The sequence below is a fragment of the Diceros bicornis genome, chromosome 3, assembly GCF_020826845.1.
Source record: "Diceros bicornis minor isolate mBicDic1 chromosome 3, mDicBic1.mat.cur, whole genome shotgun sequence".
NCBI lineage: Eukaryota > Metazoa > Chordata > Mammalia > Perissodactyla > Rhinocerotidae > Diceros > Diceros bicornis.
In genome coordinates this window covers 9,511,848-9,523,874 of record NC_080742.1, presented here as the reverse complement: position 1 = coordinate 9,523,874, position 12,027 = coordinate 9,511,848, and the positions used below count along the sequence as shown (strand labels likewise).

The 12,027-nt window shown below is 39.4% G+C and overlaps 1 protein-coding gene across 1 annotated transcript in view; it reads right to left on the bottom strand.

Moving 5' to 3' along the window:
* Positions 1 to 11,389, bottom strand: part of LOC131392818 (uncharacterized) — a 40,027-nt gene extending 28,638 nt beyond the window's left edge. The window contains 3 exon segments of the mRNA XM_058523004.1: positions 3,403 to 3,424; positions 10,849 to 11,157; positions 11,267 to 11,389. Coding sequence (XP_058378987.1) covers positions 3,403 to 3,424; positions 10,849 to 11,157; positions 11,267 to 11,309 — 374 coding nt within the window. The 5' untranslated portion in view covers positions 11,310 to 11,389.
* Positions 11,390 to 12,027: the final 638 nt, after the last annotated feature.

The window sequence follows — 12,027 nt, the reverse complement described above, 5'->3', positions numbered from 1 at the left end:
TATTAGCCTATTTTCTTGTAATTCCAGCTCCTTCCCCAGGTTTGGGAAGTTCTCAGCTATTATTTCTTTGAGCAAGCTCTCTGCTCCTTTCTCTGTCTCTTCTCCCTCTGGAATACCTATAATCCTTATGTTGCACATCATAATTGAGTCAGACATTTCTCAGAGAATTTCTTCATTTCTTTTTAGCCTTAGTTTTCTCTCCTCTTCCATCTGAAGCATTTCTATATTCCTATCCTCTAAATTTCTAACTGTATCCTCCATAATATCAGCTCTGCTATTTAATGACTCCAGATTTTTCTTTATGTCATTCATTGTGTTTTCATCTCCAACATTTCTGATTGGTTTTTCTTTATAGTTTCAATTTCTTTTGTGAGGAATTCTCTTGTTCATTAATTTTGCTCCTGATTTCATTGAACTGTCTTTCTGAGTTCTCTTGTAACTTGTTGAGATTTTTTTGTGATAGTTATTTTTAATTCTCTGTCATTTAGGTTGTAGATTTCTGTGCCTTCATGATTGATTTCTAGGTGTTTGTCTTTTTCCTTCTGGCCTGGTGTATTAATATACTTCTTCATTCTATTTGATAGGGTGTGGTGCCTTAGCATAGTGATAGAATCTGGTTGCAGATTCCACCTGCTGCCCCTAGGTGAGCCTGCCATTCTGAGCCTGCCATCATCCCTGTCAGCTGTCCAAGCCTGGGTCACTCCTTGGGACCCTAGCAGCCCCATGGGCTCTCCCACCGAATGGGAAAATGATCACACGGGGGCTCAGGGCTGCTGTTGCATGCTCTCACAGTCCTGCCGAGATGCACTCCCCGCTCTGGGCCACAGCAGCGCTACGGGCATTTGTGGCAGTTGGGAACTCATTTGCCAAGGTGTGCTGATCTGCTGCCACTTCCTCCCAGGTTGCACCAGCTGTTGTTTTTGATGGGCAGGGCCTCCCCACTGGGTACAAGCCTAAGCCACTCCCTGGGAGTACTGTGGCACTGTGGGCTCTCCCACCAGATGAGAGAGTGATCACTTGGGGGCTCAGGATTGTTGGTGCCTTCTCCCACAGTCCCACTGAGATGGGCTTCTGCTTTGGGGCCACAGTGGTACTATGGATGTTTGTGGCAGCTTGGAACTCGTTCACCTGGGTGTGCAGATCTGCTGCCATCTCCTCCTAAGTCACACCAGCCTTTGTGCTTGGTGGGGAGGGCCTCCCCACTTGGTCCAAGTCTAGGCTGGCTCCCTGCGGATAATGGCAGCACTGTGGGCTCTCCCACCAGATGGGAAAGTGATCATGCAGGGGCTCAGGGCTGCTGACATCTGTTCCTGCAGTCATGCCAAGGTGCTCTCCCACCCTCAGGGCCACAGTGGTGCTATAGGTGCTCCAGCCAGCAGAGCAGTTGCACACATGTACAGGGCTTCTGGGCAGCTGGAGAGTGCTCACCTATCTCCACCACCTCCCTGGGGGTAGTCCATCTACCTTCAGATGTATAGCTGTGTGGGTCTCTCGTTCTGATGTACTGTGTGGGTATCCTCCGCTGATCAATGAATGTCTGTTTAGTTGTAGTTCGAAGGGGGAGAGGCAAAGGGAACAGCTCACTCTGCCACATTGCTGATGTCACTCTGCCACAGTTATTTTATCATGTCCCTGGTATAAAAGAACTCTCAGATCCTGGAAGACTTCACGAAAACACCTATGTTATAATAATTAAATGTTAACTTGCCCTTGGGGGTAACTCCCTCCTATATTTCCTTTGAGTATTAAAGTATTTCCTTTAAGTATTCAAATACACCTATTCTTGAATTCTTTTTCACTTTCAGAGTTATAGATTTTTCACCATATTTTGTGAGAATGTAGGTAGATATGTATGACTGTCATCAGAATTGGAGGGACAGTATCATTATTGTATATAGTAACAAATGAGATAATAATCTCATAACCTTACGCTGAAGTATGAAATTTTATAGATTAATAGTTTGCAGAAAGTTCACATAGTGTAGTAATTATTAACAATTACTGTAGTTATTGCTTTAGATACTATGATGTTACTGTACTCTGCTGTAAATGAAGAAAGATGTTGGAGGAAAAAAATGCCCTTGGTTTGTTACACTCCACTCTTTTCCTTTTCACAAGTCTTAGTTTGTCAGAACTAAAGCTACACTTTACTTTTGTTTGGAAGACAATGTAACATGTGACTTTTAAAGAGTTCCTGAGTTCCTATTTTAACTGAGATGGCTCAGTGAAGTGGTTGAGTTATAATGGGAAAGGACACTGTGGTTCCTTTGAACACTATGCTCAAACTGTCATAAATGAAACCTCATTCAGTCCTCAGGAACCCTATGAGGTTGTTAACACTATGCTCACTTAAAATTGGGAAAACAGAATGAAACTAATTTAGTAACTTCTCTAAATCATGCTGTCATTGAGTGGCTGAGCAGGAATTTGAAACCCATGTATGTTACTCAAAAGGCCTTGTATCTTCTATCATTTCTTCTTTCCTTCTTTCCTTCCTTCCACGTTTCTCCCTCCCTCCCTCCTTCCCTCCCCTCCTTAAAAGTCAACAAATCATTTTGAGCACTACATAATGACTTCCATCCCAGGAGGCTTCCCATAGATGGTTAAGCAGATCTGAGGGATGATTTAGTCTGAAGAGGTGGTGCTCTGAACAAACAGCTAAGACTCAGGCTACAGGGAAAGAGATCCATGGCATTTCCCCTAAACATCCTTTGGAAATAGATCTGCTAACTGAATTCATCAGCAGATTTGTCTCATTACTGTGTGATTGTTTCCATCCAATGATGTTAGGGTAAAGAGGTCATTTTCTTGTTAAGGGACTAAAGTCCTTTCTTGGTCTAAAATAGAGAGAGAGGGAGATAGAGATAGGGAGAGAGAGAGAGAGATGGAGTCAGAGAGAGAGAGAATCTAGTCTGTATTTGAGGAGCCTCTTGGGTAACCGTTCTATTCTAACATCGTTGCACATCACTACACTTCATCAGGCAATTGTGGACATAGGGAGAGCTTACTTATGTATGACCCAGCTTTATGCTTTAAATAACCCAGGCAAAGGAAGCATTTCAGATTCTCTTATTTTTGAATGTTACCATTAAATGGAAACTACAGAGATGCTGTGCCCGTGGAGTAACTTAATATACCTGAAAAACAAAAACCATTGTTATTTCCTATTATAAAATGAATACATACTCAGTATGGATCATAAAGAAACACAAGCAGAAGAGAAAACAATTTCTTTTTGCCCTATCACCTGGATACAACTACTGTTAACAGTTTGGTATATTCCCTTATGCATTAATTTCTGTCTCTTTTTAAAATTTGTTTCACATAGATATACTAATATTATATATTCAATTTTATGCTCTGTCTTTATTACTTCCTATGATACCATGAACATTTTTCTACTCTGTAATGACTTCCTTCCAACCTCTTAGCAAGACTCCCTGGTTCACCTCCACGTTGACTATCAGACCACTTAGGGTTCCATTGATTTTATTAATTTTACATGGCCAGTCCCACAAAACATAAGAGCAGAACAAGAAATGCATTACTTCATTTATCACTCTGTTTTTGAACGCTATTACTCTCCAGTTGCTCACTCAGCAGCTGGTCACTAAAGCACCCCTTATCTCCTGCCGTCCCTTCCCTGTTTCATTTCCTTACTGCCCTGCTGGTCTGCCTGTACCTTCCAAATAAACCACGATACTCTAATCCCGAGGCGCACCTTCTGGAGAACGCAGACTAGGACAAGTTAGTTGTGTCCCTTGACTAAAGGCCACAGCTCCTATCAGGTGGCCCCTCAATACAGATGCCCTCCCAGTTGTCATGACGGTTCCCTGTCCCTCCAGGTCTAACAGTAGCAATGACTTTTGTGCTGCAATGGCAAAGCCAAGTAGTTGGGACAGAGAACACGGCCCGCAAAACTGAAAATATTTACTCTCTGGTCCTTTACAGAAAAAGTTTGCCAACTCCTGTTTTAGAGCAATTAAAAATAAGACTTAAAAGATTATATTTTACCTTCATTTATTCCATTTCCAGTGCTTATCATTTCTTTGTATAGATTCAAGTTTTTTATTTCTACCATATTTTTCCTGCTGAGTAACTTCTTTTAACTTTTCTTACAGAGGAATTCTACTGGCAATGAATTACCTCAATTTTTGTTTTTTCTGACAAATTCTTTATTTATCCTTTACTTTTGAAGGACATTTTTGCTGGGTTGTCAGTTTTTTTTTTCTTTCAATACTTTAAATATGTCACTCCAATGTCTTCCTGCTTACACTGTTTCTGATGGAAGTCCACTATTGTTTCCCCTCTGGCTGCCTTCACGATTTTCTCTTTATCTCTGCTTTTGGTATCCATTACTAATTCTGGAAGATTTTTGGCCATTATCTATTCAAATATTTCTTCTTCTCTTGACAATTAGATATTGTCCACAGTTCTGTGATTTACGATATTCTGCTCCCTTTCTCTCTCTCTCTTACTCTCTCTCTTTATCTCTATCATCTCCTTGCACTGCAGTTTGGGTAATTTCTAGTGGCTTATCTTCGTGTTAACTAATTCTTTCCTTATTTCTATTGAGTCTACTGGTGAGCCTTTCAAAAGCATTCTTGATTTCTGTTACTGTGTATTTTATTTCTTGCATTTCCTTTTGATTCTTTCTCATAATTTCCATCTCTCTGCTGAAAGTACCTGTCTGATCTTACATGTTGTCTACCTTTTCCATTAGAGCTTTTAACATATTAATCATAGTTTAAATTCCCTGATTGTCCCAACGTCTGTGTCATGCCTCAGTCTGGTTCTGATGGTTGCTTTGTGTCTTCCTCTTGCCTTTTTGTATGTCTCTGAAGCTTTTGGTTGAAAGCTAGACATATTTTATGGTACGATAGATACCGAGGTAAATATATTTTATGCTTGAAAATGAGCACACCTTTCCTTCTGCTAGGTCTTTAGTGTGGGAGTTTCTGATAATCTAGTCAGGAGTCAGACTGGGTTTGAAGTTTGTTGTTGCAAAGTTATCAGAGTTGGAGTTTGTTTTTAGGGTCCGGAGGCTTAAAGTTTCTCTAGTCATACTTTGTTTTGTCTTCTCACTTGGCTTTGAGTCTTCCCTTTGTTAGTCTCCCCATAGAAAGTCTGTCTCTTGAAGCTTTCTTAGCAATTATTTTTCTGTAGCCACTGTTATTTTTCCTCAAGGTTTGGTAGCATGGTGGTCAGAGGTAGGGAAGGGAGACATTCTCTGGTATTTTGATTTAGACTCCATTGTAAAGAGGTAAGTGAAATTGGGTCTTGAACATGTGGACTTTGCAAGTGTTCCTGCCCCTCTTCCAGAGGTAGGACATGTTTAATGCTCTTTCCCCTCCCCTAGATGCAGTAGGTATCCACCTACTTCAGGGTATGGTTTTGATGCCCATCCCTCTGCAGATGACAACTTGTTACTTTGTGGAGATAAGAGAGATGGTTCAGGGCAAAGTTTTGGTGGTAGCCTCCTTTCCCCTCCCCTAACTGCAGTGGGATTTCACCAGTGCCTTCAGCTGTGGATTAAGCTGTTTTTTTTTTTCCTACAGTGGAGATGGTATGGATTATGTTTGGGTGGATTCTGGCAGTGGCTGCTGTTACCCTCCTGCAGCCAGCACCAAAGAGGAAGCTTTCTATGGACTCTCCCTGATCTCCCCTGCAAGAATCATGTGGAGTTTTAGAGAAGAAGCTTAAAAGGTGGTGGGAAATGCCCTATATTTGTGGTCTGCAAGGGTTCACCCTCTCTTACTAGTCTATACTCAGCTCCTATTTCATTAATAATTTCTAGGTTAATTTTCTGACCAGCTTGACATGTTTGATGACATCTGTCCAAGGTAACCTAATGCTCAGCTCCTATTTCTCCCTGCAAGTACCTGTTTGTCTCCAGATTTTGAGTAAGTCACTTGCCCTGCAACCTCAGTTCTCTGATGGGTTCAAGCAAAATCATTAATTTTCAGTTTATCCAACTTTTTATGATGTTGTTGTAAGAAAGAAGCAATGCCATTTCCATCTCTCTACATTTCTGAGCACGTGTTGGTCCTTTTTCCCATTTTTTAAAGAGTTACTTTGCTTATTATTGAGTTGTCAGAGTTCTTTATATATTCTGGACACTGGTCTTTTCTCTGATACGTGTTTTGAAAATATTTTCTCCTAATCTGTGGCTTTTATTATCAGTCTTGAAAAGAGTGGAAATGTTAATTTTGAGGAATTGCAATTTATCAAATGTTTCTTTTATGATTCTTGCTTTTTGTTTCCTATCTAAGAAATCTTTGATTAATTCAAGGCAATAGAGATTTTTTCCTGTATTTCCATCTGAAAGGTTTCTTGTTTTAGGTTTTACATTGAGGCCTATAATCCATTTTGAGTTAATTTTGGTACATGGTGTTTGGTATGGATTGAGGTTTACAGTTTTTCCACATAGATGAACAATTGTTCCAATATCATTTGTTGAAAAATCTATCCTTCATCCATTGGATTTCCCTGGTACCTTTGTTAAAAATTAACCATTTATGCATGGGTCTATTTCAGGATTCTCTATTCTGTTTCTTTTATTTATGTACCAATCTTTTCACCAGTACTCACTGTCTTGATCATTGTAGCTTAATAATAAGTCTTCCAAATCTTTTCAAAACTGTTTTGGCTATTCTATGTCCTTTGCCTTCTCATATAAATTTTACAACCAGCTTATTAATTTCTAGAAAAAGTCCTTCTGTGATTTTATTTGTGATTACATTGAATCTATTTATCAATTTGGGGAAAGTTTGACATCTTAAATATATTGACTCTTCCAATCCATGGATGTGGTATATCTCTCTATTTATGTAATTCTTCTTTGACTTCTGCCTTCAGTTTTGTAGTTTTCAGCATACAAATCCTTCACATTTTTGGTTAAATTTATCTCTAAATATTATATAGGCTTTTTTGATATTGTTATTGTTGCTATTGTATATGGTAGTATTTTTTAACCTTCAATTTACAATTGTGATTTGCCAGTATATAACATTACAATTGATTTTGCATCTCTCATTCTATTTTACAGCTGTATAGTACTCCAATTTGTTCATTTGCCATAATTTATTCAAACAATCTCCTATGTTTGGATATTTATGTAATTTCCAATATTTTGCAGTTACACAATGGTTAACTATGCATATGTATTTTCATATTGTTGAAAGTCGTGTCTTCAGGCAAAATTTCTAAAAGTGATTTTGCTAGGTTGAAACGTAAATGTGTATGAATTTTTTAAGATATTTCCCAATTCCCCTATAAAAATGTATTTTGCATTCTTACCAGCAATTTTTAAGAGAGCCTATTTTCCCCCACAGTTTCACCAACAGTGTATTGGCAAACTTGTAAATTCTTGCCAATCTCATGGGTGAAAAATAGTATCTTGTAGTTCTAATTTGCATTTATCTTATGGTAAGTGAAATTGAGCATCTTTTAATATATTTAAGAGCTATTTTTATATCTCTCTTCATGAATTGGCTTTTCCTGTCTTTTGTCATTTCCCTATAGGATATTTTAAGTGTTTTTCCTCATTTTTTAAAATGCATATTTGTGTTAGGGATAGTAGGCCTTTATCTGTTAAACAGGTTGCAGATATTTTCTAATGGTTTCTCGTTCATCCTTTGATTTAACTTATGTTGCTTTTGCCATGCAAGTTTTGTTTTCATTTTCATGTAGTAAAATTTATCAATATTTTTTCTTATTGCATCTTGAACTTTAGTTAAAGTTATAAACTCATTCCCTAACTCCACATTGCACAGCAGAGACTGGCAAATTTTTCTGTAGAGGGTCAAATAACAAATATTTTTGACTTCGTGGGCCACAAGATCTCTGTTGTGATTACTCACCTCTGTTATTGTAGCTTAAAGGCAGTCATAGACAGTACATACATGAATAAGCATGACTGTGTTCCAGGAATGTCAGAGGCAGATGTCCTATTAGAAAAGTCTAAAGGAAAAGCTTTCTTTTTTCATTTATTTCTATTATCTCAAAAACATAAGAAAATATGTTATCGTTTTGTTTTATATTATTGTGTTTATATTGTTTTATCTTATGTTATTGTTTTATATTCTGAAAGTCCAATCAGCTATGGTATTTATGTTTATTCTAGGAAGACAACGTTAAATTCAGACAGCATAGAATAGTAATCTATTTGTTTCAATAATTATTTTTGAATAAGTGTTTGTTTTATCTTTAGCTGTAGGAACCACAGATTAGATGCCATTTCCACAGCCTGTGTTTCAGAGGTATGATAGCACGGTGGTTATGAGGAAAGACACTGAAGCTGGAAAACCCAGCCCTCTACCCCTATTCAGTAACTCCATGACCACAAAGAATAACATTTCTATACCCCTGTTTCCTCACCTGTAAAACGGAATCGTGATAGCACCAATGTCAACGGATTGTCACAAGCATGAGATGAATTATACCTGAAGGATTTAGAACAGTGACTGAGAAGGAACAGCAGCTCTGAATAAATGGCCACTGTGATCTTCAGCAGGGTCACAGCTGAATCCCAGGGAAAGGATCCTGATAGGAGTATCCACCTTCTTGTGGGAGCATCCAATGCCCCCCAGGGGGATCTGAAACCTCTGCAAAAGGAACTGTGCTGCTTCAGCTGTAACATGATTGCACAGAGTGGAATGATCTATAATCCTCCTTTCTGGAGCAGAACAAGAACATAACTTATCCACCCTATCAGGAAAAAAACCTACCTTAAAACTCAAATATTTCCTTTCATTTTGTTTCTTCCATCAGCATAGACATTTACATATCTGAGATTTAATGTATATTCATTCGTACTTAATGTGATTTTTTGATATTTGAATGTAAACATTTTCACTTTTATTAATAAATCTTCAAATATGCCAGTTTTAATGGCTTCATAATATTCTATCATTTGCAGCATGAATTATTTGCTTCTTTCCCTTTGTTCATCATTGAATTTGTCACTATTTTTTTAGGGATCATATGGAAAAGCTGACATCACTTTTATCTCCTGAGGTCTGTTCCTCTGAAGACGCTGTATCACTAAGGTCCACTGCTCTTCTGTATAGTACGTGAGAAAACCCATGCAAATAATTCAGCAAAGATATTTGAGAAGCTTAATCCACACTTTCCATGCATTCCTCCTGGAATAATCTTCTCACATTCGTGTGTTCCACTCAGGTTCTGGTCTCTAATTTGCTTACATAAAAAACATAGGGGACTAGGAAGGTTCTGTTTAGGCTCAATAAGGCAATGGTGCCCCCATTAGGAAACCATCATGGTTATAAACAGTGTAGGTCAGGATGTAAATCAAAGAAATATGAGCCACCAGAGGTGGGAGAAGAAGGGCTGAAGGATCACGTGTCTAATTCCATCTCTCTTGTCGGCCTGGCCTGCAAATGCCTCCTTTTTCCTTCCATTACATCTCAAATGTGAACAATAGACTGTGGATCCTTGAAATAAGGGCTAGAGAGAATGAATATGTTGACGTTATTTGGAGACTTTTTAGTACCTATAAGAAACTTGCAAGGAGATATCTATATTATACCAGAAGCCCACTGCAGATACCACTGTTAGAAATAGAAAATAAGGATCTTTTTATTGTTTTATATTGAAAAGTTGATTGATGATTTATTGGCATTTTACTTATTCTGTGAAGACACTGAATCACTCAAATACTGGGCATGTGCTTCAGCACATAATAAAAATTTGTGTCAGTTAATGTTCCGTAGCGGTTAGTTGTGTCTCGTCTATGGGGATGGGAACAATGTATTGTTTCCTTTATTGTCCTGTAATTAAGAAGTGGTTAGTGTAAGAGGCAAGAAGAACCTGACCATCTGGGTCCCTACTCTGCTCTGCCTACTGGCCACGTACCAGCTGTGTGACTTGACAAGTGACTGAACCTCTTGGTACTTCACTTACCTCCTGAATCAAATATGCTTGATGATAACAGAACAGATCTTGTAGATACTGTGGGTTAAAGGAGCTGATATATTCAAAGAATTGAGAACACTGATAGAGGACTTACACACACACACACACACACACACGCACGCACACACACACACACGCACACACACACACACACACGATGTAAGCTCTTCTGGTCTTGGCAGATTCTTTCTCTTCTTTCACAGGCAGATCAAGTGTTACCCAATATAGTGGGTCCATCTAATGGTCACAATGAATTTGGAGCTCTGTTCTCATGACATCATATGAGCAGAATCCTCCCCACACCTTCCCGAAAAACAGCATTACTCCATCCCCAATTTACCTCAGATACCCTATTCACTTAAAGAACTGCAATCCTTACACTTTTCAGTGTGGTCTCACAGTCCAGTTCAAAAAGCACAGACTTCTCGTCTTTGAAGGATCATTAAGCCTAAATTCTCTAAGCTTTAATTTCTTTGGTTGTAAAATGGACCAATAATGGTTATATTGCAGAGGGCTTGTCTTGAGTATATATGATAATAACAGCTCATGCCGATTTCCTCTCAGTCTGAACCTCGCCCACTTGCTGAGACTCTCTGGACGGTGAGATGATGCACAGTGGCACAGCCATTGTGCTCTCAGTCCCCAGACAGGACTTCGATTCGTTGGGAAATAGTGTCAAATAAAGCTTTGTAAGCACAATTCCTGCGGTCAGCTGGAAGGTAATGTGCAAGCAAATCCAAAATGGCTTCCTGGAAAGCTCCGGAAGTGCTGCAGAGAAGGAGAGGTTGAGGCCAGGAGCCCAGCTGGGGCCTGGCTGTGGTTCCCACTGTTGGGAAGGATGTGTGTGGGCACAGACCCAAGGAGGGGATCTTGTGTGGGTTGTCTCAACAGTTCTAGCACTGTGGTGTCAGCCAGCACAGTAGTAAGTGGCCTCATCTTCTTTTTCTATGAACTTTATAGTGAAGATTGAAGTGGATGTTTGAGAATCCTTTCTTGCCTCAAGTTTATTTTTCTTCCCACCTAGGTCATCTCGAGCTGGGGTTCCTGGCTAGCTCACATAAATCAGACGCTCCAAAGCCTTACTCGGTTTCTGCCAGTACCAGTTAATGTATTCCCCCTCAAAATCTGAGCTCGTTACCTTGCAATATATGTTAATACTTTTCTTTACTTCTGTGGAAATGGATATCTGGGACTGCTCCACTTTTGATAACCCAAGTCCAACTGTAAGTAAAAGAAGAGAATTTCCAATGAACATCTGACAATATAAGAAACATTAAGGAATTTCTTTGCTCACTCATGCAGACTGAAATGGTCAGGGAGTGTGACTCACCAGCCCAGAAGGACAGGAAGGTGAATGCTTCCAGCAGTGACATCCTGTCTGCCAGGCTGTGTCCTCAAGGAGAAGGCAGGAGAATGGGGACCTGGTGACTGGATGCCTCAGGTCAGTGGCAGGGGGCGTGGCCTGAATCGGGGACAGGGAAGAAGTGGTGGGGCAGGTGGGACCTTGGCCTGTAGTGCTGGCTGCAGGCCTGAGTTTCCTGTTTTCTGTGGGCCTCGTGCCCTGCAGGTCTCGGGATAAGGCTGGTGGTCTCCTCAGGGCTCTTGAGCATGCCTGTGAGGGGGCCATGCAGGCGCCTTGATGTCTGTGGAAATGGGAATGGTTTCTACTTGCCTGGGAGCTATTTTATGACCACTGTTTCTCAGCATAGTATTTTAAAACATTTCATGTTTAATAAGTATTAACTTTTATAATAGCAAATATTCAATTAGTATTTTCTATTTGTTAGAATTTTTTTTCTAAAAAAAAGTTTTTCACTTTTTAAATCTTCAAGGCCCATGATATGAGTGTTTGTAGTTTTCATTTTTATGGATCAGAAAAATGAGGTACAGAGGAGTGACCTGACTCAACGTAAGTCATAGAGGTTATAAGTGGACATGCTGGTAAAGGTACTCATTGTAGAGGCTCAGAGAAACAGGGTAAAGATGAAAATAAAAATGCCCACGATCATGTCACCAAGACCAACAACTATTCTCATTATGGTGTGTTAATTTCTAGATATCTTTTTGCATATATATGGATATTAATATGAT